At 47.1% G+C, this 25,651-nt stretch overlaps 1 protein-coding gene across 1 annotated transcript in view; it reads left to right on the top strand.

Moving 5' to 3' along the window:
* Positions 1-2,881: 2,881 nt before the first annotated feature.
* Positions 2,882-25,651, top strand: part of FBXW10B (F-box and WD repeat domain containing 10B) — a 107,858-nt gene continuing 85,088 nt past the window's right edge. The window contains exons 1-4 of the mRNA XM_063961026.1: positions 2,882-3,572; positions 9,927-10,124; positions 11,625-11,752; positions 18,930-19,049. Of these exons, the coding sequence (XP_063817096.1) occupies positions 3,071-3,572; positions 9,927-10,124; positions 11,625-11,752; positions 18,930-19,049 (948 nt within the window). The 5' untranslated portion in view covers positions 2,882-3,070. The remainder of the gene's footprint in view (positions 3,573-9,926; positions 10,125-11,624; positions 11,753-18,929; positions 19,050-25,651) is intronic.

Raw genomic sequence — 25,651 nt, 5'->3', positions numbered from 1 at the left:
GCGGCATTAAGCCGCTGTTTAGGGGGCGCGGTCCGGCCAACGCAGGCATAGCCGGACCGTTGGGGGTGGGTGGGGGGTCTGCGGAGGCTCGGTGACATCACATGCAGCCGCTGCTTCCGGGGAGCGACGAGTAGCTCCCGTCCAGCACGCTAAAGCTGCGCTGGTCGGGAGCTAAATTTAGCACAGCTACGATCAACTCGGAATGACCCCCTTAATCACTTACATTAGCGCGACTAAGCATCTGAGTTTGCAACTAGTTATGTGACACACCCATGAAACCCGCATAACACATCCATAAGACAGTGCCCAGATCTGAACAGCCACCAAGGAGGTCGCAGTACATTTCAGAGACCATGCCTCGCAATCAGAACTGCAACTCTGTGCATAGACATCGTGTGATGCATATGTTGTGCAACTTTATACCTACGTAGATGCAGGAATAGTCTAAAAACATTGACCACTTGAGTGAATATCCGCATTGCGTCACTACCACAAATAAATAAATAAATGGACTTCTAAATTCTCCCGCTCCGTAAGTAAGATTAAGCTGGAACTCCTGGGTCTTATATAGTTAGATAGACGGAGTGCCCTCACTGACATCAGCTGACATGATTGTTGTTTCCTATTTTCTTTATGTTTACACTACTCCTATAGTATACACTTCTTGATTTCACTTAATCTTGCAATTTTACTTATTTCCAATTTACATAGGTGGTTATCATCCTACTGATTTCCTAGCCTGTATCCTTAACCCCCGATCACCCCCCACAACACCCCTTACTTATGTGCTTTTGTTTACTCCCCACCCTTCCCTTAATTGCAAGAATGACATCTCATCATTCTACTTGATTCATTTTCTAACAATATATTTGCATTTCTCTCTGATATTTCCTACGTTGCCCTGTATGAGTTTTACCATTTTGTTTTATACTTTTTTTGTCACTAACTTTGTTAGTGTAATGTTTAACGGAATATCTTTAAATAAAAAAATCCTTTTGTGTCTTTATCTATTGTAAGACTAAGATGAAAATCTGAACACAATTTTTGATATAATCAGAAGATTCTAAAGGGTTCACTAACTTTCTAGCACCACTGTACGTCATGAGTGTAATGGGACATGAGAACGTAATCTACGAAAACATATAAAAATCTATTTGTTTTGTGAAGTGCTCTGACCCCACCTGCCAAAAAGGTCCAATTCCGTGATAGGAGCAAATGAAAAAAGGAGCAAAGAGAGTAGTAATTTGCACCATGTCAAAGTCATATTACACTGCTTTTGGGGCAGATTTAAAATGTACAGAGATCAAAGATGATTTTAGAGGCATGTATCATGCCTCCTAACCTAAAGTATCACTTCTGAAAAGCTGCTCTTTTAGCGGAGTCAGCTTTTCAAAATTTTAGGAGTTCTCACATGTGGCTCTCCTAGTCTGATAATCTGGGCAACTGCACATGTGCAGTGAATATTACGCACATGCATCGTCTGCTGTAAGGGCACTGGCGGCCAAGCTATCACTCACATAGGCCCCTCCTCCAGATCTGATGGTAGTTACAAAAATCTGTCAGGATACTGGGGAGCCCAATGCGGGGCCCAATTACTGCCGAGGTCTGGAGGAGGCTGCACTGGATGCCTACATTGGACAGATCTGACAGAGCCGGAGCACATACAGCGATCAGACACAGCCGGAGGCATGGGGTGTGGCGTGTATGTAGCCGGGATCTGAAATGATCCCTTCTGCTGCATAAGCTGCTGTGTAAACGGCAGTTTGTGCACAGTATCGAAGCTGTCTTTTCTCAGAATGGCGTACAGTTTCACACATAACTTAAAAAAAAAATGCTTTTTCGGAACTTGATGAATGGCACAATTTCCACATCCCCATACTGTGGAAATTATCGGAAGAGAATTGTAACCAGCAGATATCTGTTATATCTACTGTGTTACACTGTTGATGAATGACCCTGAACCTTCATTACTATAAATGTAGGTGAAAATGCTAATTTTCACCTACTTTTGTAGAAATTAAGGGATAATGACTAGATCCCTCTGTGACATAAAGTCTGAATTTTGCATTTTCCCAGTTAAAATACTATATTAAATTCTGGTATGTATTTGTTTTAAGGGTGGAAGTTGAGCACTGGGGATAATGAGGGTCATTCCGAGTTGATCGCTCGCTAGCAGTTTTTAGCAGCCGTGCAAACGCTATGCCGCTGCCCACTGGGAGTGTACTTTAGCTTAGCAGAAGTGCGAACGTTTTTATCGCAGAGTGCCTGCAAAAAAATTTTGTGTCGTTTCAGAGTAGCTCAAAACCTACTCAGCGCTTGCGATCACTTCAGACTATTCAGTTTCGGATTTGACGTCACACACCCGCCTAGCGTTCGCCCAGCCACGCCTGCGTTTTCCCTGGCACGCCTGCGTTTTTCCGCACACTCCCTGAAAACGGTCAGTTGACACCCAGAAACGCCCACTTCATGTCAATCACTCTGCGGCAACCAGTGCGACTGAAATGCATCGCTAGACCCTGTGCAAAACTGCATCGTTCGTTGTGCCCGTACATCGCGCATGTGCATTGCGCCGCATACGCATGCGCAGAACTGCCGTTTTTTAGCCTGATCGCTGCGCTGCGAACAAATGCAGCTAGCGATCAACTCGGAATGACCACCTATATGTCCACATTCATTCTTAAAAAATATTTTGCACAGATACAAGGTTTTAAAAATATTCCTAATTTAATTCTTGTGTCCAAGACATAGATCAGGACTACTTGATAACCTCAAACTGAAACAATTGCCAGTCTAATAGAATACTTACAGTAGTTTGCAGCTAGGGTGCCTGTTGTAGAATAATTACAGCATTCTTTGTGTTTCCTAGGAGTTCGCAACAACAAGGAGAAAGTTCTTCAAATAGTAGCAGGCACAGGATTCTACGACAGCAAGAGCCAGCTACAGTATGTACTCTGATTTACTGGCAATATTAGCATGGAGCAGTGCATAGTAAGCCAGTGAACGTACTAAATGCACAGGGACTTTTACAAATATAAAGAATTGTAGCTGCTCAATTTATTAGAGGGAAACCATGGAGATATCAGAATTCAAGTTGCAGCGTGCCCCAGGTCTACGCTGCGAGAACCAATCTTCTCGAGTGCCTCTTTGCCAAGTGTGCAAAACGTGCATATTGGCCACAAATATTGCCACCACCAAAGAATGGTTTTTGAGAGCTGGGGAGAGTTCCCAAAGGAAGTTCCTATTTGGTGTTATAAGACGGTTGAAGAGCCTGGACTTACTGGCTTACACAGAGAAAGCTCTGCAACCAGCACTGGGCAAGGACTTCACATACAGCAGGTCAAGGATTAATCCGAGCTTGGCAATAGACTTCAGCATTTCCAGTTCGGACAGGGCACTGAGCAGACACCTATTGAGGCAATTTATGGCTGAGATGTGGGAATGGTTCAAAGCTGGCTCTTACTGGACCAAAGCGAATTATGCCCTTCTACTGCTACAGATGTGCAGCCCACACCTGCTACACAGTGCTGCCAACTTAATTCATGTGCTCACTGTACAGGAGAGGCAGCAAGTAGGTAAAGAGAGACCATGCCTGACAAGTTTTTATAGCAATAATGTAGTGAAAATACTCTGAACTAATGTTTTTGTCTGTAGTATAGGAAGTTAAGGTTAGGCTGTACTATGTAAATATATAACCAACTATTTTCTTAGAAAATCTTAAGTTGGCCATTGTCCATTACCATATTTGAGTGAAAATCACTTTTCACTCACTTGGATTCATGTGTAGTTATATTTGTTTGTACTGTATATCAAATTATTATTAATCACTGCAAAACATTTGTAAGGTCAAGGAAGAAGGAATTGTTTTTGCTCTCAGTATATAGGACACATTAGCATCCATGGTGACAGCCATGTCATCATAATAACAATCAGCCAGCAAACGCTGAAACTGTAAACCATATGTAATACAGGTTGAGTCTCCCTTATCCAAAATGCTTGGTACCAGAAGTATTTTGGATATGGGATTTTTCCGTATTTTGGAATAATTGCATACCATAATGAGACATCATGGCAATGGGACCTAAATCTAAGCACAGAATGCATTTATGTTTCATATACACCTTATACACACAGCCTGAAGGTCATTTTAGCCAATATTTTTAATAACTTTGTTCATTAAACAAAGTGTGTGTACATTCACACAATTCATTTATGTTTCATATACACCTTATACACAGTCTGAAGGTCATTTAATACAATATTTTTAATAACTTTGTGTATTAAACAAAGTTTGTGTACATTGAGCCATCAGAAAACACGGGTTTCGCTATCTCACTCTCACTCAAAAAATTCCGTATTTCGGAATATTTGGATATGGGATACTCAACCTGTATATGGAAATCTTACTCAAGCTACATTTTCAAATGCATGCATATCTCTTAGAGTTAGGTGCAGATTTGTCAATCAAGCAAACAAGGTTGTTTTGCAAGGGGGGCACATGCAGAACACTGGATGCTTTTGCTACATAATGCACACACATATTGGCCACACTGCATTTTAAACATTTGGATAAACCGTGCCCTGCTCTGAACTCTAAATCAGGTTTTTATATTTTCACATCCTGCCCAAAGTCTGTAGCACATAATCAGCCCCTTACTTCTACCTTAAAAAGCAATTAAAGCAAGGCTGTGTATTTTCTAGCTGATTAATATACATCAAATACATTAAGAATGTATACTTAACGAATACCTGCTTAGTGTAAGGAAGACCCCCTGAAATAATGGTGATCTTCCAATCTCCCTTAGGCCAGACAGGGTGAATGGTGATGTCATCACTCTCTATCCAACATAGAGAAAATACTGGGAAGAAGAATAAAGAGGATATGTGCTACAAGAACATGGCCGCTACTCACCAGCATTAGTGGGTGTGTATCCAAGGATGTTCATACCTCCCAACTTCTGGATCTCTGAAAGAGGGATATCTGACGGAAATGAGGGAGCGTGGCCTTGCGGTTAGGGGCCGTAGCCTCGCTGCAAGTGCCACGATCACAAGACATGCACCGCGTTTCACCGCTATGGGGTCATGAACAGTGCTCTGTGAGCTGCTGGCCATGCCCCCTGCCCCTCTCTGCCGGTGAATAGATGCTGCGTGCATGCACATATTCACAGCTGCTGCAGCAAGTGAGAGAGGTCTCCCAACTGCCCCCCCCCCCCACATACACACACACACACACACACACACACACCACGGGACACTGCGGGTAGGACAATGGGACAGTTCGTGAAAAACTGGACTATCCTGCCAAAATCGGGACAGTTGGGAGGTACAGTATGGATGTGGCATGGATAACGGAATAATAATTTGTATCCATGAAAATGCGCTGATTTATTGTAGGATGTTGGTACTTTCCTTTACATGGATTTTGTGTTGCATTACAGTGTGTGCCTCAGGGCATGTGTGACCAATTGCATGAATGTGGTAGAATGGAGTTATATTGGGACAGATGATATAAAATAGTGGCGTGCAGTATATGCATACCTCCCAGAGCGCTGGCCATGCCCCCATAGTGATGGAAAATGGGGGCGTGGCTAGTGGCATTCCTGTGAAGCCAGCCCCCCTTCCAACTGGCCACACAACCTTTTTGGACAGGCGCAGCTTTGACGCGCACAAGGGTCCCATCTGGTAGTTAAAAAAAGTTGGGAGGTATGGCATATGTTTAATGTACAGTCAAGCACATGGCAGAACAGCTTGGGATCATGAGCTAAACAGCAGGCTTATTTGCCATCTGTGCAAGCTCTTAGTATGACCATCCTCTAATATTAGCACCCTACCACATACTAACCTACTCTCCCAGCAGGTGCTGGAGACTCCTGATTTTTCTGTTAGTCCCCTGAACCCCAGAAGTGCTGGTTGATCTTCTGCATCCCTCCCAGTTCCTATTAAAGTGTGCAGAATGGGGAGATAATACAGGGAATTGTGGGTCCATAGGGAAGGGGTGGAGACAATATGACACGATTCAATGAGATCCCAAAGAGCCTGCCCCCGCACCCGAACTGATTACCTGCATCTCCACTCCGGGCTTTCCTGGAGAGGAGGAGGATAAAGAAGGTACTGTAAGTATGCCATACCCTCATTAGCTTGCTGTTAAATAACTTGGAAAATACTTAAGGAAATTTTATGACACACCTCTCAGGAGTAGCAGAACACATCCTCTTCAGTGTAGCGCGCATAAGTGTTGCTTTCACAATATCCCATAAGTGTAATATGCACACCAAATCTCCTTGATGTTGCACTGTGGCGTACTTACCTACCCTCCCGCATCCTGCGTGAGGCTCACAGTTCAGTCCCCAGAAAAGTTACTTAAAAGTCCTGGATTCCTCTGCCCTGCCACAAAACAGCTAACACAGGATTAACCTGAGATGAGGGCACAGCACCCTTTACTTGCAGCTGCTGCTGGCGACCACCGGGGGGAGAGCTTATTTCAAAGAATTGTCTGATATTATAGGACTCCAGAAACATGTCCGCCACCCTCCTGCTGTGAGGACAGGGTAGCGTCTAGTTACCCCTCGTGGAGAGGACCTTTCCCATAAGCCCCTGGGTCCATGTCACAAACTATTTGGAGTAGTAACATACCCTCCAACTGTACCTTTTTAGCAGGTACAGTACCTTTTTCTTAAGGTCTGTACCGATTTTTGGCTCTCCAAACTTCCATTGAAAGTATAGGAAAAGGGGCATGACCACACCCCCTAAACCCATGGCCATGCCCTTTTACTAAATTGTACCGATTTTTATGTGTAAAATGTTGGAGGGTATGTAGTAATACAGTGACCATATTATCCCTTTTACCTGGGACGCTCATGGATTACACAGGTTCTGTGGCTGATTAAAACCAGCTGAAATGTAGGCTTGAAGTCAGCCAGCCACAGAACCTGTGTAATCCATGAGCGTCCCAGGTAAGAAGGATAATATGGTCACCCTAATAGTAACCAGTGGTGAGCGTAGCGAGACACCGAGCCCGAAGCGTGGCGAGCGTCCAATGGTGCATAGACAAAATGAAATAACCTCAAACGAACGGAGAATAGATAAAATATTTAGGTGCTCTAAGGGCAGAAGTTATCTACTGCCCTCTCTTGCTGGCACTTCCTGGTCCTGATCACGAAGGGAACATAGACACAACCGTGAGGACAGTAATCGTACCTAAATTTCCCTGCTCTCTGCTGCTCATCAGGGGCGGTGGCAGACACTGTGTGGCTGTTCTACAGGTATATACAGTATGTGTACTGTACTACTGCATGTTTGTATGCCTGTAACTATGGTGGACACTGTATGCGTATGGTGGGGTGTATGCTGGGCACTGGATGGGTATGGGAAGATGTATGCTGGGCACTGTGTGGGTATGGGGGGTGTATGCTGGGGACAGTATTTACATGGGGGGTGTACGCTAGGCACTGTATGGGTATGAGAGGGTGTATGCAGGATACTGTATGGGTATGGGGAGTTGTATGCAGGGCACTGTATGGGTATGGGGAGGTGTATGCTGGGCACTGTAGGGGTATGGGAGGATGTATGCTGGGCACTGTACGGATATGGGGAGGTGTATGCTGGACACTGGATTGTTATGAGTGAGTCTATGATGGGGGCACAGTGTGGTATATACTCAATGGCTCATAATGCTTTGCGCTGCGCATTCTGTTACCGACTATAATCTCCCTGAAACTCATTTTCAAAAGTAGGCAAATATACACTGTGGTGTCTGTAAAATAGGCCCAGCGGGCTCTATGGGGCACACCTAATCTCCAGTCTTCTGAGTTGGCTCCTCAGACTAGAAATGCATTTAGTTAATCTCAAAAGGTGCACTGTGCAAAAGTGTAAACAGTCAACCTCCTACTAATCTAGTACCCCCTATTCACTGGCAGTTGGTGTGCCTCCCCTATTTGAATTTTGGACTGCGCTGCAGCCTCACCTCTGAACTCGCCATTGTTCAGTACCCATTACCTCCCCTGAGCACACTCCTGCTCTTCCTCAAATGCTGCAAATCCATGTGTTTTAGCTGTCATTTTTAAGTGCATTTGTTAACCACTTGCCCGGCATGGTCGCATCAGATGCGACCATGACTGCAAGTGCTCTATCTGACCTGGTCGCACAGGATGCGACCAGTCAGATAGAGAATGTTAGCAGCGGCAGGGAAGATAAACTTCCCTCCGCTGCTGCTGTCAGAGGGACCGGAAGGTCCCTCTGCCTCCCTACACTCTCCCCCTGTGTCTGCCGTGCGTCCGATCACTGCTGATCGGTCAGCACGGCAGGATCCCCCCCCTCCAGCGGCTGCAGACAATGGCAGCCGCTGGGGAGAGTAAACAAACCCTCCCAAGCCACCCCCAGACCCGCCCTGTATACCTGCAGGCGGTCCCAGCTTTCAAAATGAAAGCCGCGATAGTTGCAATGTTCCAATGGTCGCGATGTTCCCGCTCGATGTTTCGATTTTTGAAAAAAAAACAATTTTTCCCCCCTTTTTTTAACTAAAATCATTTGGGATAGGGTTAAAGTCATGTTCTTCACCTAATTCACTCATATAAAAAAACGACAATTTCAGAGCGGTTTTCGTCGAAATAAATCGTCAGTTAAGTGGTTAAACACAAGATGAACGGCAGGAAAAAAGCAGATTTTTGGCTTTGAAAATGACTTCCACTGATTAATAATAACTCTGTAGACTTTGGCGTGATAATGATGTTGTTACAATACATCTATTTAGATTTTTAACTCAACTACTATCAGTTATTAGATTAGGAGAAGACCAGCATTTAAATATGGCTACCAACTGACTTCTAAGAATATTAGTACATATATTTGTAGGTCTTCAGAGAAACATAAGTGATCATTTTGTCTATCTTATAAATTCTTAATTAGTGTCCTAATGATCTGATTGACATTAAGGAAGACTATTCGTCTGTCCTGCGAATATATCATCTCCCAATTATCTTTTACTGTTTATTGTTCCATTACAAATATAATAAAACCAATTACTAACATTCAGTCTACTACTGTTTGGTAATTGTGATCTGTATCTGTATGGAATAGACAGGCATCCCTCTTGTGGATCAATAGCTAGACAAGAATCACAATTTTTGTAAGTGCGTAATGCAACTATAAGAGTAACCTCTACTTGAGACATTCCATGACTCTGTAGTCAAGCATTAAGGGCATTTATATAGGGCACATAGTATAGGTTCCTAATTAATAATTAAGAAATTACACCAGCATACAAAATCTGAAAATGTCAATTCATAGGTTAAACATTTGTTCAGGCCTCATAATAGCTGTCTCCAACTGCATATCAAATTGCGTCCACTCTGTACAGTCCACACATATCCTCACATGTCTTCTCATTCTATGCAATAGATAGCACCTTTCCTTATGTACACATGCCTATTTCCCTATAGATTGTAAGCTTGCGAGCAGGGCCTTCCTACCTCTATGACTGTTTGTTATCACCCATTTTGTTATTGTTATTTCAAATTGTAAAGCGCAATGGAATTTGTTGCGCTATATAAGAAACGGTTAATAAATAAATAAAAGCAACAGGGTAAGGTTTACATAAGTCAGTACATGTATTAATTTGCTTTTTGTTTCTAGATTTCTTCTGGAAACCTTATAGGTTTTGTTCCACTAGAGCATAACACATTATCAGTCCTCTGTGCCCTGCTATATGATCCTCTGCTTAGACAGACCGTGCATGAGATGTGAATGGAACTGAATGCAGTGGAGCAGAATGTAGCTCACATGGTGAAACTTGCTTGTGTGGACAGGTTCTACAGTAGTATTATTTTAGTTTGTCCTGTAACATTTTCAGTCTTTAATTACAATTCATTCTTTGTACATCACATTATCAATAAGCCTCAATAGCTCAATCATGTCCATGCTTCTTTCTACAGAAATTCATGGAATTCAAGGATCTCATAAGGAAACGTTTGGAGATAATGAACAAAGTCAGTTGGAGGAACCCTACAACCCAACACAAGATGATCCTGCTCTTATGGTGGTCCCCACTTCTTTCCAGTCTATATCAGGTGTCAGGCGGTACAAAGACTTCATCCGCTGCCTCCCTGTGCATCTCTCTAAAAAGATACTTGGTATGTCTACTGCATAAACCAACACATCCTACTTTCCAATATCAGCCTGTTCTCTGTCAGACAAAACTTTCAGTTTTCCCAATTAAAATAAGCTGGGCTCAATGAGATCACTCTCTTTAAACAATCCTGCTGACATCACTTATGGGCCCATGTATCAATAAATCGCATTTGCAATGCAACATGGATACGATATTTAGTGCCCAAAATCTTATTACAGGATGCGAATACACTGCCGGCATGTATGCAGCAGCACACACAAGAACGTCTATGCGTTCACTTCAGTTCCGGGACTCCTGCACATATGTAGTCTACTGAGTAAACATTTGTGGTATCCGTTGCCGGGAAGGGTTCTGCAGAGCCAGATTAAGCCCTCGGGGGGCCCAGGGCACCCTAGACAGGGGCCCCCCCGTCACCAGCAGCCACCCACCCCCGGCTGCACCCACTGCTTGCTACCGCCCCCCCCCCCCTCCCCCCTCCACCGCAACAATGAGAGCCACTGGGAACAGGAGCTGTCGGGAGAAAGGCGCTGCATCGGGGAGGAGAAAGACTCCGGCCTGCCGAGGAGGGAGGATTCCATGCTGCCCACGGGTGTGATGTCCTGCATGCGGCTGTGCGTGTGGCTCCACTCCCCCCTTCTCTCAGGCAGCATGGGTCAGGGATTGATACAGCCAGTAATCTCCAGCCTCCACTGCTGCCAGAAGAGCGGCTGCTGGTGGTGGAGGCTGGAGAGGGGCAGAGCAGCCCTGTCTAGGGTAGCGGGGTCCTTAGGACAGGGGGGTCTGGGGTACTGACTACCTGCCCCCCCCCCCCCCCCCCCCCTTATTCCGGCTGTGGGGATCTGTAGGAACTTTCTACCGGCTAAGTTTGAGAAGTGTAGCCCACAGGAAGAGGCATTAGCTGTGGGTGCCAAGCTCCAGAATGATTTGTATTCCTGAGCTTGGTAAAGGGCCCCATACACTAGGACGATAATGCCCGATTTCACCCGATTTCGGGCATTCGACCCGATATATCGGTTGAAATTGGGCATTTTGCGCGTTCCCGTGAGCATCGTATCCGATCCTCCAGATTGAAATGTGCTGCACATTCAATCATGTCCTACCCCGCAGTCATGGCTGGGATCGCCCAGGATACATCGTATGCAAAAGGACAGCATACGATGTATCTTGGGCGAGGCTGCCGGGGGGATCACCTGCGACATGTCAGATGGACATGTCACATAAGTATATGGGGCCCTTCCATAGAAACCAATAGGGGCTACAGCCACTGTCAGAAATGGAGAGACTGCAGCAGATATTGGAGATATCTGCTGTGTTCCCTCCTTCATAACTGGGAGTGAAACTAAATATTTGCAGTTATCCCCCAAAAGGGGTGTTTTCAGGGAATAAGTGCAAATATTTAATGATAAATGGGCCCCTTAGAAACAGGTTTGTTATGTTTACTCCTAGCTGTACTGCATTGTGTCACCCTCTTTTCTCTTTGTTACCTCTGTGTTACTTGCAGGATTCTTAAAGAAGAAGAATCTTTTCACTTGTTTGTTTGTGTCTCATCACTGGTGTTACGTGATCAAGGAACTCATTCTAGATCTCGGTGCCGAGACACTGGTGCGGAATGAAGCCATGATCTTGCAGGTACAATTCAACAAAGAAGAAACACTTTCACCTTAATAAAGATTGTCACCTCATCTGATTGGACAGCTGGTGTGGATTATTTAATCTGCTCCATTGAGAGCCTGCTGTCTAAATTTAAACATCTCCTCTTTGGTAGCCTTGGAGGAATATCATTGCAGGGAAGTATCATCCAAATTGCTAATGTTCCAGGCATGACTCCCACCGCCAAATGAAATAGGGTCTGAGTTTGTAAAATGTGCGAGTTTAGCACTAAACTCACACATTTTTACATTAGGATACAATAGCGTGTTTCCTGCAATCTCGAAACTTGCAAAGGCAAAACTCGCATTCGGATGTTTTGCCATTGCACACATACGACTTGGGCAATGTAATAGGGTACGAGTTGTAAACTCGAACCTAAAACTCTGCCAAAAAAATGCAAAAAAATAGACCAGTTTTTGAACACAAACAAGTATTCTTTCAACCAGGACTGTCTCAAAGAGCCTGGGTCTGATAATGCTTTGGGGGGAACCCCACACCGGTTTTATTTTTACTTTTTAACTCTTTCTATACTTTTACAGACAGAAGCATGCATGGATCTCACTGATCAATGTGCATGCTTCGGTCTAAACTCGTACCTTGTAATGAAACTCGCATTACAAGGTACAAGTGTACTAGCAAAAAACCCCTCACCCTACATCGCACATTGGGGGTCATTCAGACCTGATCGCACGCTGCCTCTTTTCGCAGCAGTGCAATCAGGTCTGAAGTGCACCTGCACATGGGTCGCAATGTGCAGGCGCGTCACTCCCTGGCGACGGGCGTCGCCAGGGAGTGACGGAACTAACGAAGAAAGCGTTCGCACCGGCGATCGCTAGAAGATTGACAGAAAGAGGCCGTTCGGGCGTCGCCAGGGAGTGACGGAACTAACGAAGAAAGCGTTCGCACCGGCGATCGCTAGAAGATTGACAGAAAGAGGCCGTTCGGGAGCGTCAACTGACCATTTGTAGGTAGTGTCCATGCGAACGCAGGCATGCCCGGCCGTTTCCAGGGAGGGATCCTGACGTCAGCTCCGTCCTGGTTCATCGCAGCGGGTGAGTAAGTCCTGAGCTGTGCAGAGACTGCACAAACTTTTGTTTGTGCAGCTCTCTGCACAAGAGTTTGCACAGCAAATACCCCCTCCCCCTGTAGGCGGCAATTACCTGGTCGCAGCAGTGCAAAAAATAAGAATTTACTTACCGATAATTCTATTTCTCGTAGTCCGTAGTGGATGCTGGGAACTCCGTAAGGACCATGGGGAATAGCGGCTCCGCAGGAGACTGGGCACAAAAAGAAAGCTTTAGGACTACCTGGTGTGCACTGGCTCCTCCCCCCATGACCCTCCTCCAAGCCTCAGTTAGGATACTGTGCCCGGACGAGCGTACACAATAAGGAAGGATTTTGAATCCCGGGTAAGACTCATACCAGCCACACCAATCACACCGTACAACTTGTGATATGAAACCCAGTTAACAGCATGATAACAGAGGAGCCTCTGAATAGATGGCTCACAACAAGAACCCGATTAGTTAACAATAACTATGTACAAGTATTGCAGACAATCCGCACTTGGGATAAGCGCCCAGCATCCACTACGGACTACGAGAAATAGAATTATCGGTAAGTAAATTCTTATTTTCTCTGACGTCCTAGTGGATGCTGGGAACTCCGTAAGGACCATGGGGATTATACCAAAGCTCCCAAACGGGCGGGAGAGTGCGGATGACTCTGCAGCACCGAATGAGAGAACTCCAGGTCCTCCTCAGCCAGGGTATCAAATTCGTAGAATTTTGCAAACGTGTTTGCCCCTGACCAAGTAGCTGCTCGGCAAAGTTGTAAAGCCGAGACCCCTCGGGCAGCCGCCCAAGATGAGCCCACCTTCCTTGTGGAATGGGCTTTTATTGATTTAGGCTGCGGTCATCCTACCGCAGAATGCGCCAGCTGAATAGTGCTACAAATCCAGCGCGCAATAGACTGCTTAGAAGCAGGAGCACCTAGCTTGTTGGGTGCCATCAGGATAAACAGCGAGTCAGTTTTCCTGACTCCAGCCGTCCTGGAAAAATAAAATTTTCAGGGCCCTGACTACGTCCAGCAACTTGGAATCCTCCAAGTCCCTAGTAGCCGCAGGCACCACAATAGGTTGGTTCAAGTGAAAACCTGAGACCACCTTTGGGAGAAACTGAGGACGAGTCCTCAACTCTGCCCTATCCATATAGAAAATCAGATAAGGGCTTTTACATGACAAAGCCGCCAATTCTGACACACGCCTGGCCAAGGCCAAGGCCAACAGCATGACCACTTTCCACGCGAGATACTTTAGCTCCATGGTTTTAAGTGGCTCAACCAATGCGACTTTAGGAAATCCAACACCACGTTGAGATCCAAAAAGTGCCACAGGAGGCACAAAAGGAGGCTGAATATGTAGTACTCCTTTAACCAAAGTCTGAACTTCAGGCAGTGAAGCCAGTTCTTTCTGGAAGAAAATCGACAGAGCCGAAATCTGGACCTTGATGGACCCCAATTTGAGGCCCAAACGTCACCCCTGCTTGCAGGAAGTGCAGGAATCGACATAGTTGAAATTCCTTCGTCGGGGCCTTCATGGCCTCCCACCAAGCAACAAATTTTCGCCAAACGCGGCGATAATGTCTTGCGGTGACATCCTTCCTGGCTATGATCAGGGTAGGGATGACTTCCTTCGGAATACCCTTTTCCTTTAGGATCCGGTGTTCTACCGCCATGCCGTCAAACGCAGCCGCGGTAAGTCTTGGAACAGACAGGGTCCCTGCTGCAGCAGGTCTTGTCTGAGCGGCAGAGGCCAAGGGTCCTCTGCCAGCATCTCTTGAAGTTCCGGGTACCAAGCTCTTCGTGGCCAATCCGGAACCCCGAGTATGGTTTTCACTCCTCGCCTTCTTATTATTCTCAGTACCTTGGGTATGAGAGGTAGAGGAGGAGACACATAAACCGACTGGTACACCCACGGTGTCACTAGAGCGTCCCCAGCGATCGCCTGAGGGTCCCTTGACCTGGCGCAATATCTTTTCAACTTCTTGTTGAGGCGGGACGCCATCATGTCCACCCGTGGTCATTCCCAACGGTTTACCCGCATTTGGAAAACTTCTGAATGAAGTCCCCATTCTCCTGGGTGTAGGTCGCCCATCGGAGAATCTTGTGGCTTCTGCCATCGCCATCCTGCTTCTTGTGCCGCCCTGTCTGTTTACATGGGCGACCGCCGTGATGTCGTCTGATTGGATCAGTACCGGCTGGTTCTGAAGCAGGGGCCTTGCTTGGCTTAGGGCATTGTAAATGGCCCTTCGCTGCAGAATATTTATGTGAAGCGAAATCTCCTTGGAAATTTCTTCCCTGTGTGACTGCACCCCAGCCCCGAAGGCTGGCATCCGTGGTCACCAGGACCCAGTCCTGTATTCCGAATCTGCGGCCCTCTAGTAGATGAGCCCTCTGCAGCCACCACAGCAGCGACACCCTGTTTCTTGCTGACAGGGTTATCCGCTGTTGTATCTGTAAATGGGACCCGGACCATTAGTCCCACAGGTCCCACTGGAACGTCCTTGCGTGGAGTCTTCCGAATGGAATTATGCTTCGCACGAAGCTACCATTTTTCCCAGGACTCGTGTGCATTGATGTACCGACACCTGTCCTGGTTTTAGGATGTCTCTGACTAGAGATGACAACTCGTCGGCTTTTTCCACTGGAAGAAACACTCTTTTCTGGTCTGCGTTCAGAAACATTCCCAGGAACAGAAGACGTGTCGTCGGGACCAGCTGTGACTTTGGAATATTGAGAATCCAGTCGTGCTGTTGTAGCACTTCCCGAGAGAGTGCTACCCCCACTACCAACTGTTCTTTGGACCTCGCCTTTATCAGGAGATCGTCCAAATACGGGATAATAAAAACTTCCTTCTGGCGAAGGAGTATCATCACTTCTGCCATTACCTAGGTAAAGACCTTCGGTGCCGTGGACAACTCCACAGGCCGCGTCTGGAACTGATAGTGACAGTCCTGTACCACATATCTGAGGTACTCCTGGTGAGGAGGGTAAATGGGGACATGCAGGTACGCATCCTTGATGTCCAGGGAGACCCTGTAATCCCCCTCGTCCAGGCTCGTAATATCCGCCCTGAGCGATTCCATCTTGAACTTGAATCTTCTGATATAAAAGTTCAAGTATTTTAATTTCAAGATGGGTCTCACCGAAACGTTTCGGTACCACAACCACTGTGGAATAGTAACCCCTTCCTTGCTGAAGGAGGGGCACCTTGACAATCACTTGTTGTGATTATAGTGTTGAATATCCACCAACACTGTCTCCCTGGCAGAGGGAGGTGCCGGTAAGGCAGATTTTAGGAAACGGCGGGGGGAAGAACGTCTCGAACTCCAGCCTGTACCCCTGAGATACTACTTGAAGGACCCAGGGATCCATGTGAGAGAGCCCACTGTCCGCTGAAATTTCTGAGATGGGCCCCCACCGTACCCGGGTCCGCCTGAGCAGCCCCCGCACCATGCTGTGGACCTACCGGACGCAGGGAGGACTTCTGCTCTTGGGAACTAGCTGTGTGTTGCAGCTTTTTCCTCTACCTTTGCCTCTCGGCAGAACGGATGAGCCTCTAGCCCTCTTGCTTTTCTGGGGCCGAAAGGACTGTACTTGATGATACGGTGCTTTCTTTTGTTGTGGGGTAGCCTGTGGCAAAAAAATCGATTTCCCAACAGTAGCTGTGGAAACGAGGTCTGAAAAACCATCCCCAAACAGTTTTACCCCCTTATAGGGCAACTTCCATGTGCCGATTCGAGTCGGCATCGCCTGACCATTGCCAAGTCCATAACCCCCGTCTGGCGGCAATGGACCTAGCGCTTATTTTTGATGCCAGCCTGCAAATATCCCTCTGTGCATCACGCATGTATAAGACCACGTCTTTTATATGCTCTATTTTCAGCATTTGTCCCTATCCATAGTTATTTTCCGACAGGGAATCTGACCACGCAGCGGGAGCACTGCACATCCATGCCGAAGCAACGGCTGGTCGCAATATAATGCCCTAGTGTGTGACTATATCTTATAGGGTAACCTCCTGCTTTCTATCAGCAGGTCCCTTCAGGGCGGCCGTATCCGGAGACGGTAGTGCCACCTTTTCTGATAAGCGTGTAAGCGCTGTATCTACCCTATGGGGTGTTTCCCCGCGTGACCTATCCTCTGGCGGGAAAGGGTACGCTGCCAATAACCGTTTTAGCAATTATCAATTTCTTACCGGGGGAAGACCACTCTTCCTCACACACCTCATTTAATTTCTCAGATGCAGGAAAAACTACTAATAGTTTTCTCTCACCAAACACAATACCCTTTTATGTGGTACCTGGGGTATAATCATAAATGTGTAATACATTTTTCATTGCCTCAATCCTGTAACGGGTGGACCTATTTGGAGGGTACACCAGTCTCATCGACGTCGACACTGGAGTCAGTATCCGTGTCGACATCTGTGTCTGTTATCTGAGGTAGCGGGCGATTTTAGAGCCCCCCATGACATTTGAGACGCTGGAACAGGCACAAGCTGAGTAGCCGGCTGTTCTGTGTCGTCGACCTTTTATGTAAGGAGTTGACACTTTCACGTAATCCTTCCATAAGTTCAACCACACCGGTGTCGACCCCGCAGGGGGTGACAACATATTTACAGGCATTCGCTCCGCCTCCACCTCATTATCCTCCACATACCTGTCGACACAGCCGTACCGACACACAGCACACACACAGGGAATGCTCTGATAGAGGACAGGACCCCACAAAGCCCTTTGGGGAGACAGAGGGAGAGTATGCCAGCACACACCAGGGCGCTATATATCACAGGGATAGCACCTATAAAAAGTGTTTTCCCTTATAGCTGCATATATATATATGTATACTGCGCCTAAATTGTGCCCCCCCTCTCTTTTTAACCCTTTCTGTAGTGTATTAACTGCAGGGGAGAGCCAGGGAGCTTCCCTCCAACGGAGCTGTGAGGGAAAAATGGCGCCAGTGTGCTGAAGGAGATAGCTCCGCCCCTTTTTCGCGGACTTTTCTCCCGCGTTTTTATGGATTCTGGCAGGGGTTAATGTACATCCATATAGCCCTGGGGGTTATATGTGATGTATTTTTGCCAGCCAAGGTGTTAATATTGCTGCTCAGGGCGCCCCCCCCCAGCGCCCTGCACCCATCAGTGACCGCAGTGTGAGGTGTGCATGAGGAGCAATGGCGCACAGCTGCAGTGCTGTGCGCTACCTTGATGAAGACTGATGTCTTCTGCCGCCGATTTTCCGGACCTCTTCTTGCTTCTGGCTCTGTAAGGGGGCCGGCGGCGCGGCTCTGGGACCGGACTCCGAGGCTGGGCCTGTGTTCGATCCCTCTGGAGCTAATGGTGTCCAGTAGCCTAAGAAGCCCAAGCTGGCTGCAAGCAGGCAGGTTCGCTTCTTCTCCCCTTAGTCCCTCGATGCAGTGAGCCTGTTGCCAGCAGGTCTCACTGAAAATAAAAAACCTAAAACTAACTTTTATCTAAGAAGCTCAGGAGAGCCCCCTAGATTGCACCCTGCTCGGTCGGGCACAAAAATCTAACTGAGGCTTGGAGGAGGGTCATGGGGGGAGGAGCCAGTGCACACCAGGTAGTCCTAAAGCTTTCTTTTTGTGCCCAGTCTCCTGCGGAGCCGCTATTCCCCATGGTCCTTACGGAGTTCCCAGCATCCACTAGGACGTCAGAGAAAATAGCCTGCGTGCGACCAGGTCTGAATTAGGCCCATTGTAGTGGACTCAAGCTTAAAAACTTGCAGGCCACTAAATTTGCAAGTTGTGGGACAAACTTGCACCTTCCAAATGTGCGAGAAGCTGCGAGTTTGTTCCGCACACCTATCTCGGACCATGTTACATTTGGCCCCTAATGCTTTTATTAGATTAGGAAAAGGCGGTTCAATGTAAGTTGTGTTCTCCATAGCCAGTAAACTACATGCAAATAAAGCCTATTAGAAATAGGAGTGGTGACTTCTATATGGCATAGTAAGCTTGGACAAGTGTAATTTTATTCACAGATAATGGAATAAGGCCCCCACTTGTCATACTGGCATGTATAATTGGAGGAAATGTTAACTTTTATCATTCTTATTGTGTTTTAATTTCTTCAAAGGGCACGTCGTATAAAGGAGTGAGCATTTCTTATGCAAAAATTAAAACAGTACCAGTGCCAAAAGTCGGTGAAGATGGCAATGCTCTGCCAAGGCTGCAGAAGTACTACACAGAAATAAAGGTATTTACTGTTTTGGCTGGTAATTGAGGTAGTATAATAAACAGAAAGGTGCCTTGGCCATCTACGTATAAGTATCAAGGGGCGAATCTTTCCTTGCCCACTACCATATATAACATAAGGAGGAAGGCCTTGGTGATGCTGTTTCTACTACCTGCAGAAACATACATTATCATGAACTTAAAATCTGTTCTAGTCAAAAGTGTAAAGATCACATCAGAGTCCAGCATTTCAACCTTTTTAAGTTTACTATTTACATCAGCGTTTTTCAACCGCTGTGCAGCGAACGGTCTCCAGGTGTGCCGCCGCCAGCCAGAGATGTCCGCCCCCGCCAGCCAGAGAGATCCACTGCCACACTCCAGGCAAAGAGACCCGCCACCACAATCAATAGCCAGCTCGGGCAGCACTGTACACTTTCAAGAGCGGACTGTGACCTATGGTGACTCATAGGTCACGCACGCCACGTCACATTCCTGCCCGGAGTACCTGCCCGCCTGCCCACTGGGCACTGCTGCTCCTCCATCCATGCTGCTCTGTGCTGCCTGGTACATCCCTTCTCAGCGGTCCTCACAGCTACAGGTTATATATTTTTTTTTATTTAAAAGGATTTATGTGTGGAATTGAGGGGCAAAGAGTGGAATTACTATGGGGGGCAGTGAGTTGAATTACTGGGGGGCAATGAGTGGAATTACTGGTGGGGCAGTGAGTGGAATTATTATGGGGGCATTGTGTGGAATTACTATGGGGAGGCAGTGTGCGGAATTACTATGGGGGCAGTGTGTGTAATTACTATGGGGAGGCAGTGAGTGGAATTACTGGGGGGGGGGCAGTGAGTGGAACTACTATGAGGGGCAGTGAGTAGAATTATAGATAAGGAGTAAATACTGGCCAGGTGGTTAAGTTGGAGGTGGAATTACTGGGAGGACAGTGTGTGGTGGTATTACTGGAGGGATAGTGTGTGGTGGAACTACTGAGGGAAAAGTGTGTCAATATTCTAAATCTGTTTTATTACTTTGTGGGTGAAAGCTTTTGTTTTATTACTTTGGGTCCCAATGTGTTTATACTACGGTGATGGCCAATGTGTTTACATTACTGTGCGGGCCAGTGTGTTTGTTTAATGTTTTTTTTGTCCGTGGGGCAGTGATGGTGTGCCTTGGCAATTTTAAAGTCTTGTCGGTGTGCCGTGAGTTTAAAAAGGTTGAAAATCACTGCCTTACATAATACAGTACTGTACCTGCTTTATCCTAATGTAAGGCTTAAATGAGGTGCTATTTAGTGTATAGTATTTGAAACGGTATCCGGTCTTTAGGTCGACAACACTTAGGTCGACACTCATTAGGTCGACCACTAATGGTCAACATGCATTAGGTCAACATGGTCACTAGGTTGACATGGCAATGTCACGATCCGGGTATCTGGACGCCATTACTTACCCTTCAGATGCCTCCTAAGGCTGGCTCAGCATTCCAGGACCGGATCCCGCTGTTTCTGAGTTTCCACATGCAGAATGTCAGAGTGGTGATTTCATCAGCCGCGGCCTCCGCTGTGCCCGCGTGGTTAAATGTGCGCTTGTCAGTCTGGCGTCTCCTGTCTCCTGTGGCCGGCGTCGCCATTACTGTTTCAATTCTCACATGGATTACAAACCAAACTTCCCTCCAAGTGTCTGCATGGGCGCAGCCATCTTGGTTTCTGTCATCTGATCATTTCCACCAATCTGCTGTCTGTATTGTTGATTTGCATAATTGCCTAGCCAACCCCTTCCTTGCTGCAGGTATAAGTAAGCTGTGCCTGAACAAGGAAGGCGTCAGTGCTTTGGTTGTCTAACCTAGTTCCAGTTTGTCTCTCTCCTGTGGTTGTCTTCCAGGTTCCAGCTCCTGTCTCCAGACTTCTGCTATAGAGACCCGCACCAGCATTCCATCTGCGGTGTAGCCTGACTCTCCGATCCATTCTGGACTCACCTGTTTCCAGCTACAGCAATCACCTGCTTCCAGCCGAGCTTCCAGCAGTGTACAACTTCCCTTAAAGGGCCGGTGTCCTTTCTGCAGTTTACCACTCTCCACCGGTATTATTATTTCATCGCTCTCAAGTCAATCACCTGCTTCCAGCCCAGCTTCCAGCAGTGTACAGCTTCCCTTAAAGGGCCGGTGTCCTTTCTGCAGTTTACCACTCTCCACCGGTATTATTATTTCATCGCTCTCAAGTTCGTTTATTATTTAACTGGTTCCAGCCAGTATCCACTCCGTACCAACAACAGTCTGGTTCCAGCCAGTATCCACAGCAGCCGTTTTACCTTCAGCAGCCCAGCCTTTCCTGGAACACCAGCTGGTACGATCCTGGGTTCTCTCCATTTCTACAGTCAGGCCTGGTAAGGACTTTCCAACTAGAAGATTATTAGAACTGTCTCACACTACCAGTGCCTGTGGCCCTTGCCACCCTGTAGTACCCAGGAACTGTATTATTGCCCTGCTGACTTTTATGTTTTCTTATTTTCTGCTGTGTTACGGAGTTTGTCATAATAAACATCATTGACTTTTATCCTGGTTGTCGTGGTCACGCCTTCGGGCAGTTATTCTACATGTTACTTACATGTCTAGGGGTCTGATACAACCTCCCAGGTTCCGTTACATCTCAGCCCCTACAACTGAGGTTGCCTCCCGTCAACTCAGGCCCTCAGTTGTGACAGTAAGCACTGACCTAATGAATCCAGCCGGAGACCAGGATCAAGCGGCCAGGCCGATGCAAGAACTGGCAGCCCGACTTGAACATCAGGAGGCTGCACAGGGCCACATCATCCGCTGTCTCCAGGATCTCTCCACACGGCTGGATGGGATTCAAACGACCCTCCGTGGACCTGGCACGTCCGGTGCGTCCACTACAGTGACACCAGCTGTAACCCCACCCACCTTACCCATTTCCAGTCCACATCTTCATCTTCCAACGCCAGCAAAATTTGATGGATCTCCAAGGTTCTGCAGGGGATTTCTCAATCAATGTGAAATCCACTTTGAGCTTCTACCTGGCAATTTCTTCAGTGACCGTACCAAAATTGCCTATATCATCTCCCTTCTCAGTGGCTCAGCCCTTGACTGGGCATCACCTTTATGGGAGAAGTCTGATCCCCTGCTATCCTCCTATACTGACTTTGTAGCTACATTCAGGCGCATCTTCGACGAGCCAGGCCGGATAACATCTGCTTCATCTGAGATTCTTCGTTTACGCCAGGGAACACGTACCGTGGGACAGTATCTTATACAGTTTAAAATCCTGGCATCCGAACTGGCATGGAACGACGAGGCCCTGTATGCTGCATTCTGGCATGGCTTATCAGAACGCATCAAGGATGAGTTAGCTACCAGAGACTTGCCCTCTAAGTTGGATGAGCTAATTTCTCTTTGCACGAAGGTTGATCTACGTTTTAGAGAGAGAGCAACCGAGCGAGGAAGATCATCTACTCCTAAATCTTCTGCTCCTCCTTCTCGTCAACCCTCTCCATCCAAGGATGAGCCTATGCAAATTAGTCATTCCCGTCTATCTCCTGCTGAGCGCCGAAAACGTCTCTCTGAGTCTCTCTGTCTCTACTGTGCAGCTCCGTCGCACACTATCAATGCCTGTCCCAAACGTCCGGGACTCCAGATCCTAGTTCGCCAAGGAGAGGGCCGGCTAGGAGTGATGATCTCCTCTCCATCTCCTCATGACTGTAACCTCCCAGTGTCGCTCCAAATTGCTCAACGTTACAGGAACGTCATTGCCCTCCTTGATTCCGGAGCAGCTGGGAATTTCATAACCGAAGCTTATGTTAAACGGTGGTCCCTACCCACCGAGAGACTGTCCTCGTCCATCTCTTTGACTGCCGTGGATGGCAGCAAGATTTTTGACGCAGTCATTTCCTTAAGGACTCTTCCAGTTCGTCTGAGAGTGGGAGTTCTTCATTCTGAGTATATTTCTTTTTTAGTGATTCCAAGAGCCACACATCCAGTGGTTTTAGGCCTTCCATGGCTCCGTCTCCACAACCCATCAATTGACTGGACGACTACGCAAATACTGGCATGGGGTCCCTCCTGTGCTGAGACTTGTTTAGCCAAAGTTCTTCCTGTTTGTTCTTCCTTCCCCAGGTCAACTGATGTTCCGCCTCCTCCATATCAAGACTTCACGGATGTGTTCAGTAAAGCCTCTGCTGATATCCTTCCTCCTCATAGAGAATGGGACTGCCCAATCGACCTCATTCCAGGGAAGGTTCCACCGCGAGGCCGAACTTATCCGTTGTCTCTGCCCGAGACACACTCCATGGAAGAGTACATCAAAGAGAACCTGGCGAAGGGTTTCATCCGACCATCTTCTTCTCCAGCCGGCGCAGGCTTCTTCTTCGTTAAGAAGAAAGACGGTGGTCTGCGTCCGTGCATCGACTACAGGGGTCTGAACGACATTACCGTCAAGAACCGATACCCTTTACCCCTGATTACTGAGCTCTTTGATAGAGTTAGTGGTGCAACCATTTTCACAAAGCTGGACTTGAGGGGTGCCTACAATCTCATCCGAATCCGTGAGGGTGACGAGTGGAAGACCGCCTTTAACACCCGTGACGGACATTATGAGTACCTCGTCATGCCCTTCGGATTGAGCAACGCTCCAGCAGTCTTCCAGCACTTCGTGAATGAGATCTTCAGGGACATCTTGTACCGCCATGTCGTGGTTTATCTAGACGACATCCTCATCTTTGCTAATAATCTCGAAGATCATCGTTTCTGGGTAAAAGAGGTTCTTTCCCGTCTCCGTGTCAATCACCTCTATTGTAAATTGGAGAAGTGTGTGTTTGAAGTTAAAACCATTCCGTTTCTAGGTTACATTGTGTCCGGTTCCGGACTAGAGATGGATCCTGAGAAACTCCAAGCAATCCAGAATTGGCCTATACCCTTAAGCCTCAAAGGGGTCCAGAGGTTCTTAGGGTTCGCCAATTATTATAGAAAATTTATACGAGACTTTTCCACCATTGTGGCGCCTATCACTGCATTAACCAAGAAAGGTGCTAATCCGTCCAAGTGGTCCGAGGAAGCTACACAGGCCTTTCACCTTCTGAAGCAACGGTTCATCTCTGCACCAGTTCTGAAACAGCCTGACACCGACTCTCCTTTTATCTTAGAGGTAGATGCCTCCTCCGTTGGAGTAGGAGCAGTGTTATCCCAGAGGGCCAAAGATGGACATCTACATCCTTGCAGTTTCTTCTCCCGGAAGTTCTCCCCAGCTGAGCGCAACTATGCCATTGGCGATCAGGAGTTGCTAGCCATCAAGCTCGCTCTGGAGGAGTGGAGATACCTGTTGGAGGGAGCTTCCCACTCAATCACCATACTTACCGACCACAAAAATCTTTTATATCTCAAAGGCGCACAATGTCTGAATCCTCGTCAGGCCAGATGGGCACTTTTCTTCTCTAGGTTTGACTTTAAACTCCAGTTCTGTCCGGGTTCTCAGAATCGTAAGGCCGATGCCCTTTCCCGCTCATGGGAGCAAGAAAATGAGTCCGAGTCTGCAGACAAGCATCCTATTATTAATCCGTTGGCATTTTCCACGGTAGGGATGGACTCTACGCCTCCACCAGGGAAAAGTTTTGTTAAGCCAGTTCTAAGGAAGAAGCTCATGCATTGGGCCCATGCTTCCCGTTTTGCTGGACATACAGGCATTCAGAAAACCCTTGAATTTATTTCTAGGTCCTACTGGTGGCCAACTCTGAAGAAGGACGTTATGGAATTTATTGCCTCCTGCCCAAAGTGTGCCCAACACAAAGTCTCCCGCCAGTCGCCTGCGGGGCAACTGGTTCCATTATCTGTTCCCCGTCGACCTTGGACCCATTTGTCGATGGACTTTGTTTCCGATCTACCTATCTGCAACAAGTTTAATACCATCTGGGTGGTAGTTGACCGGTTCACCAAGATGGCACATTTCATCCCTCTCACCGGTCTTCCGTCAGCTTCCAAGTTGGCTCAAGTGTTTATACAAGAGATCTTCCGACTTCACGGTCTTCCTGAAGAGATCATCTCGGATCGTGGAGTACAATTTGTAGCCAAATTTTGGCGAAGTTTGTGTCAAGCCCTCCAAGTCAAGTTAAAGTTTTCCACGGCTTACCATCCTCAGACCAATGGTCAAACCGAGAGGGTGAATCAGGACTTGGAGGCCTTCCTCCGTATATATGTGTCTTCCTCTCAAGATGACTGGGTTCAACTCCTTCCTTGGGCCGAGTTCAGCCACAACAATCAATACCATTCCTCATCTTCTTCTACACCATTCTTCATTAATTATGGATTCCACCCTAAAGTCCCAGAATTCCAACCGCTTCCCGCAACTTCTGTTCCAGCAGTGGATGTCACCTTGCGTCAGTTTTCAAATAACTGGAAGAACGTCCGCGCAGCCCTGCTTAAAGCCTCATTCAGGTATAAAAAGTTTGCCGATAGGAAGCGTAGAGCGGTTCCTGCTCTCAAGGTGGGTGATCGTGTGTGGTTGTCCACGAAGAATTTGAGGTTGAGAGTTCCCAGCATGAAATTTGCACCTCGCTACATCGGACCCTTCAAGATTGAACAAGTCATCAATCCTGTTGCCTACAGGTTACAGTTACC

This window comes from Pseudophryne corroboree, chromosome 3 (genome assembly GCF_028390025.1).
Source record: "Pseudophryne corroboree isolate aPseCor3 chromosome 3, aPseCor3.hap2, whole genome shotgun sequence".
Lineage (NCBI taxonomy): Eukaryota > Metazoa > Chordata > Amphibia > Anura > Myobatrachidae > Pseudophryne > Pseudophryne corroboree.
The sequence above is the reverse complement of the archived record's forward strand: the minus strand, read 5'-3'. Positions and strand labels throughout refer to the sequence as shown.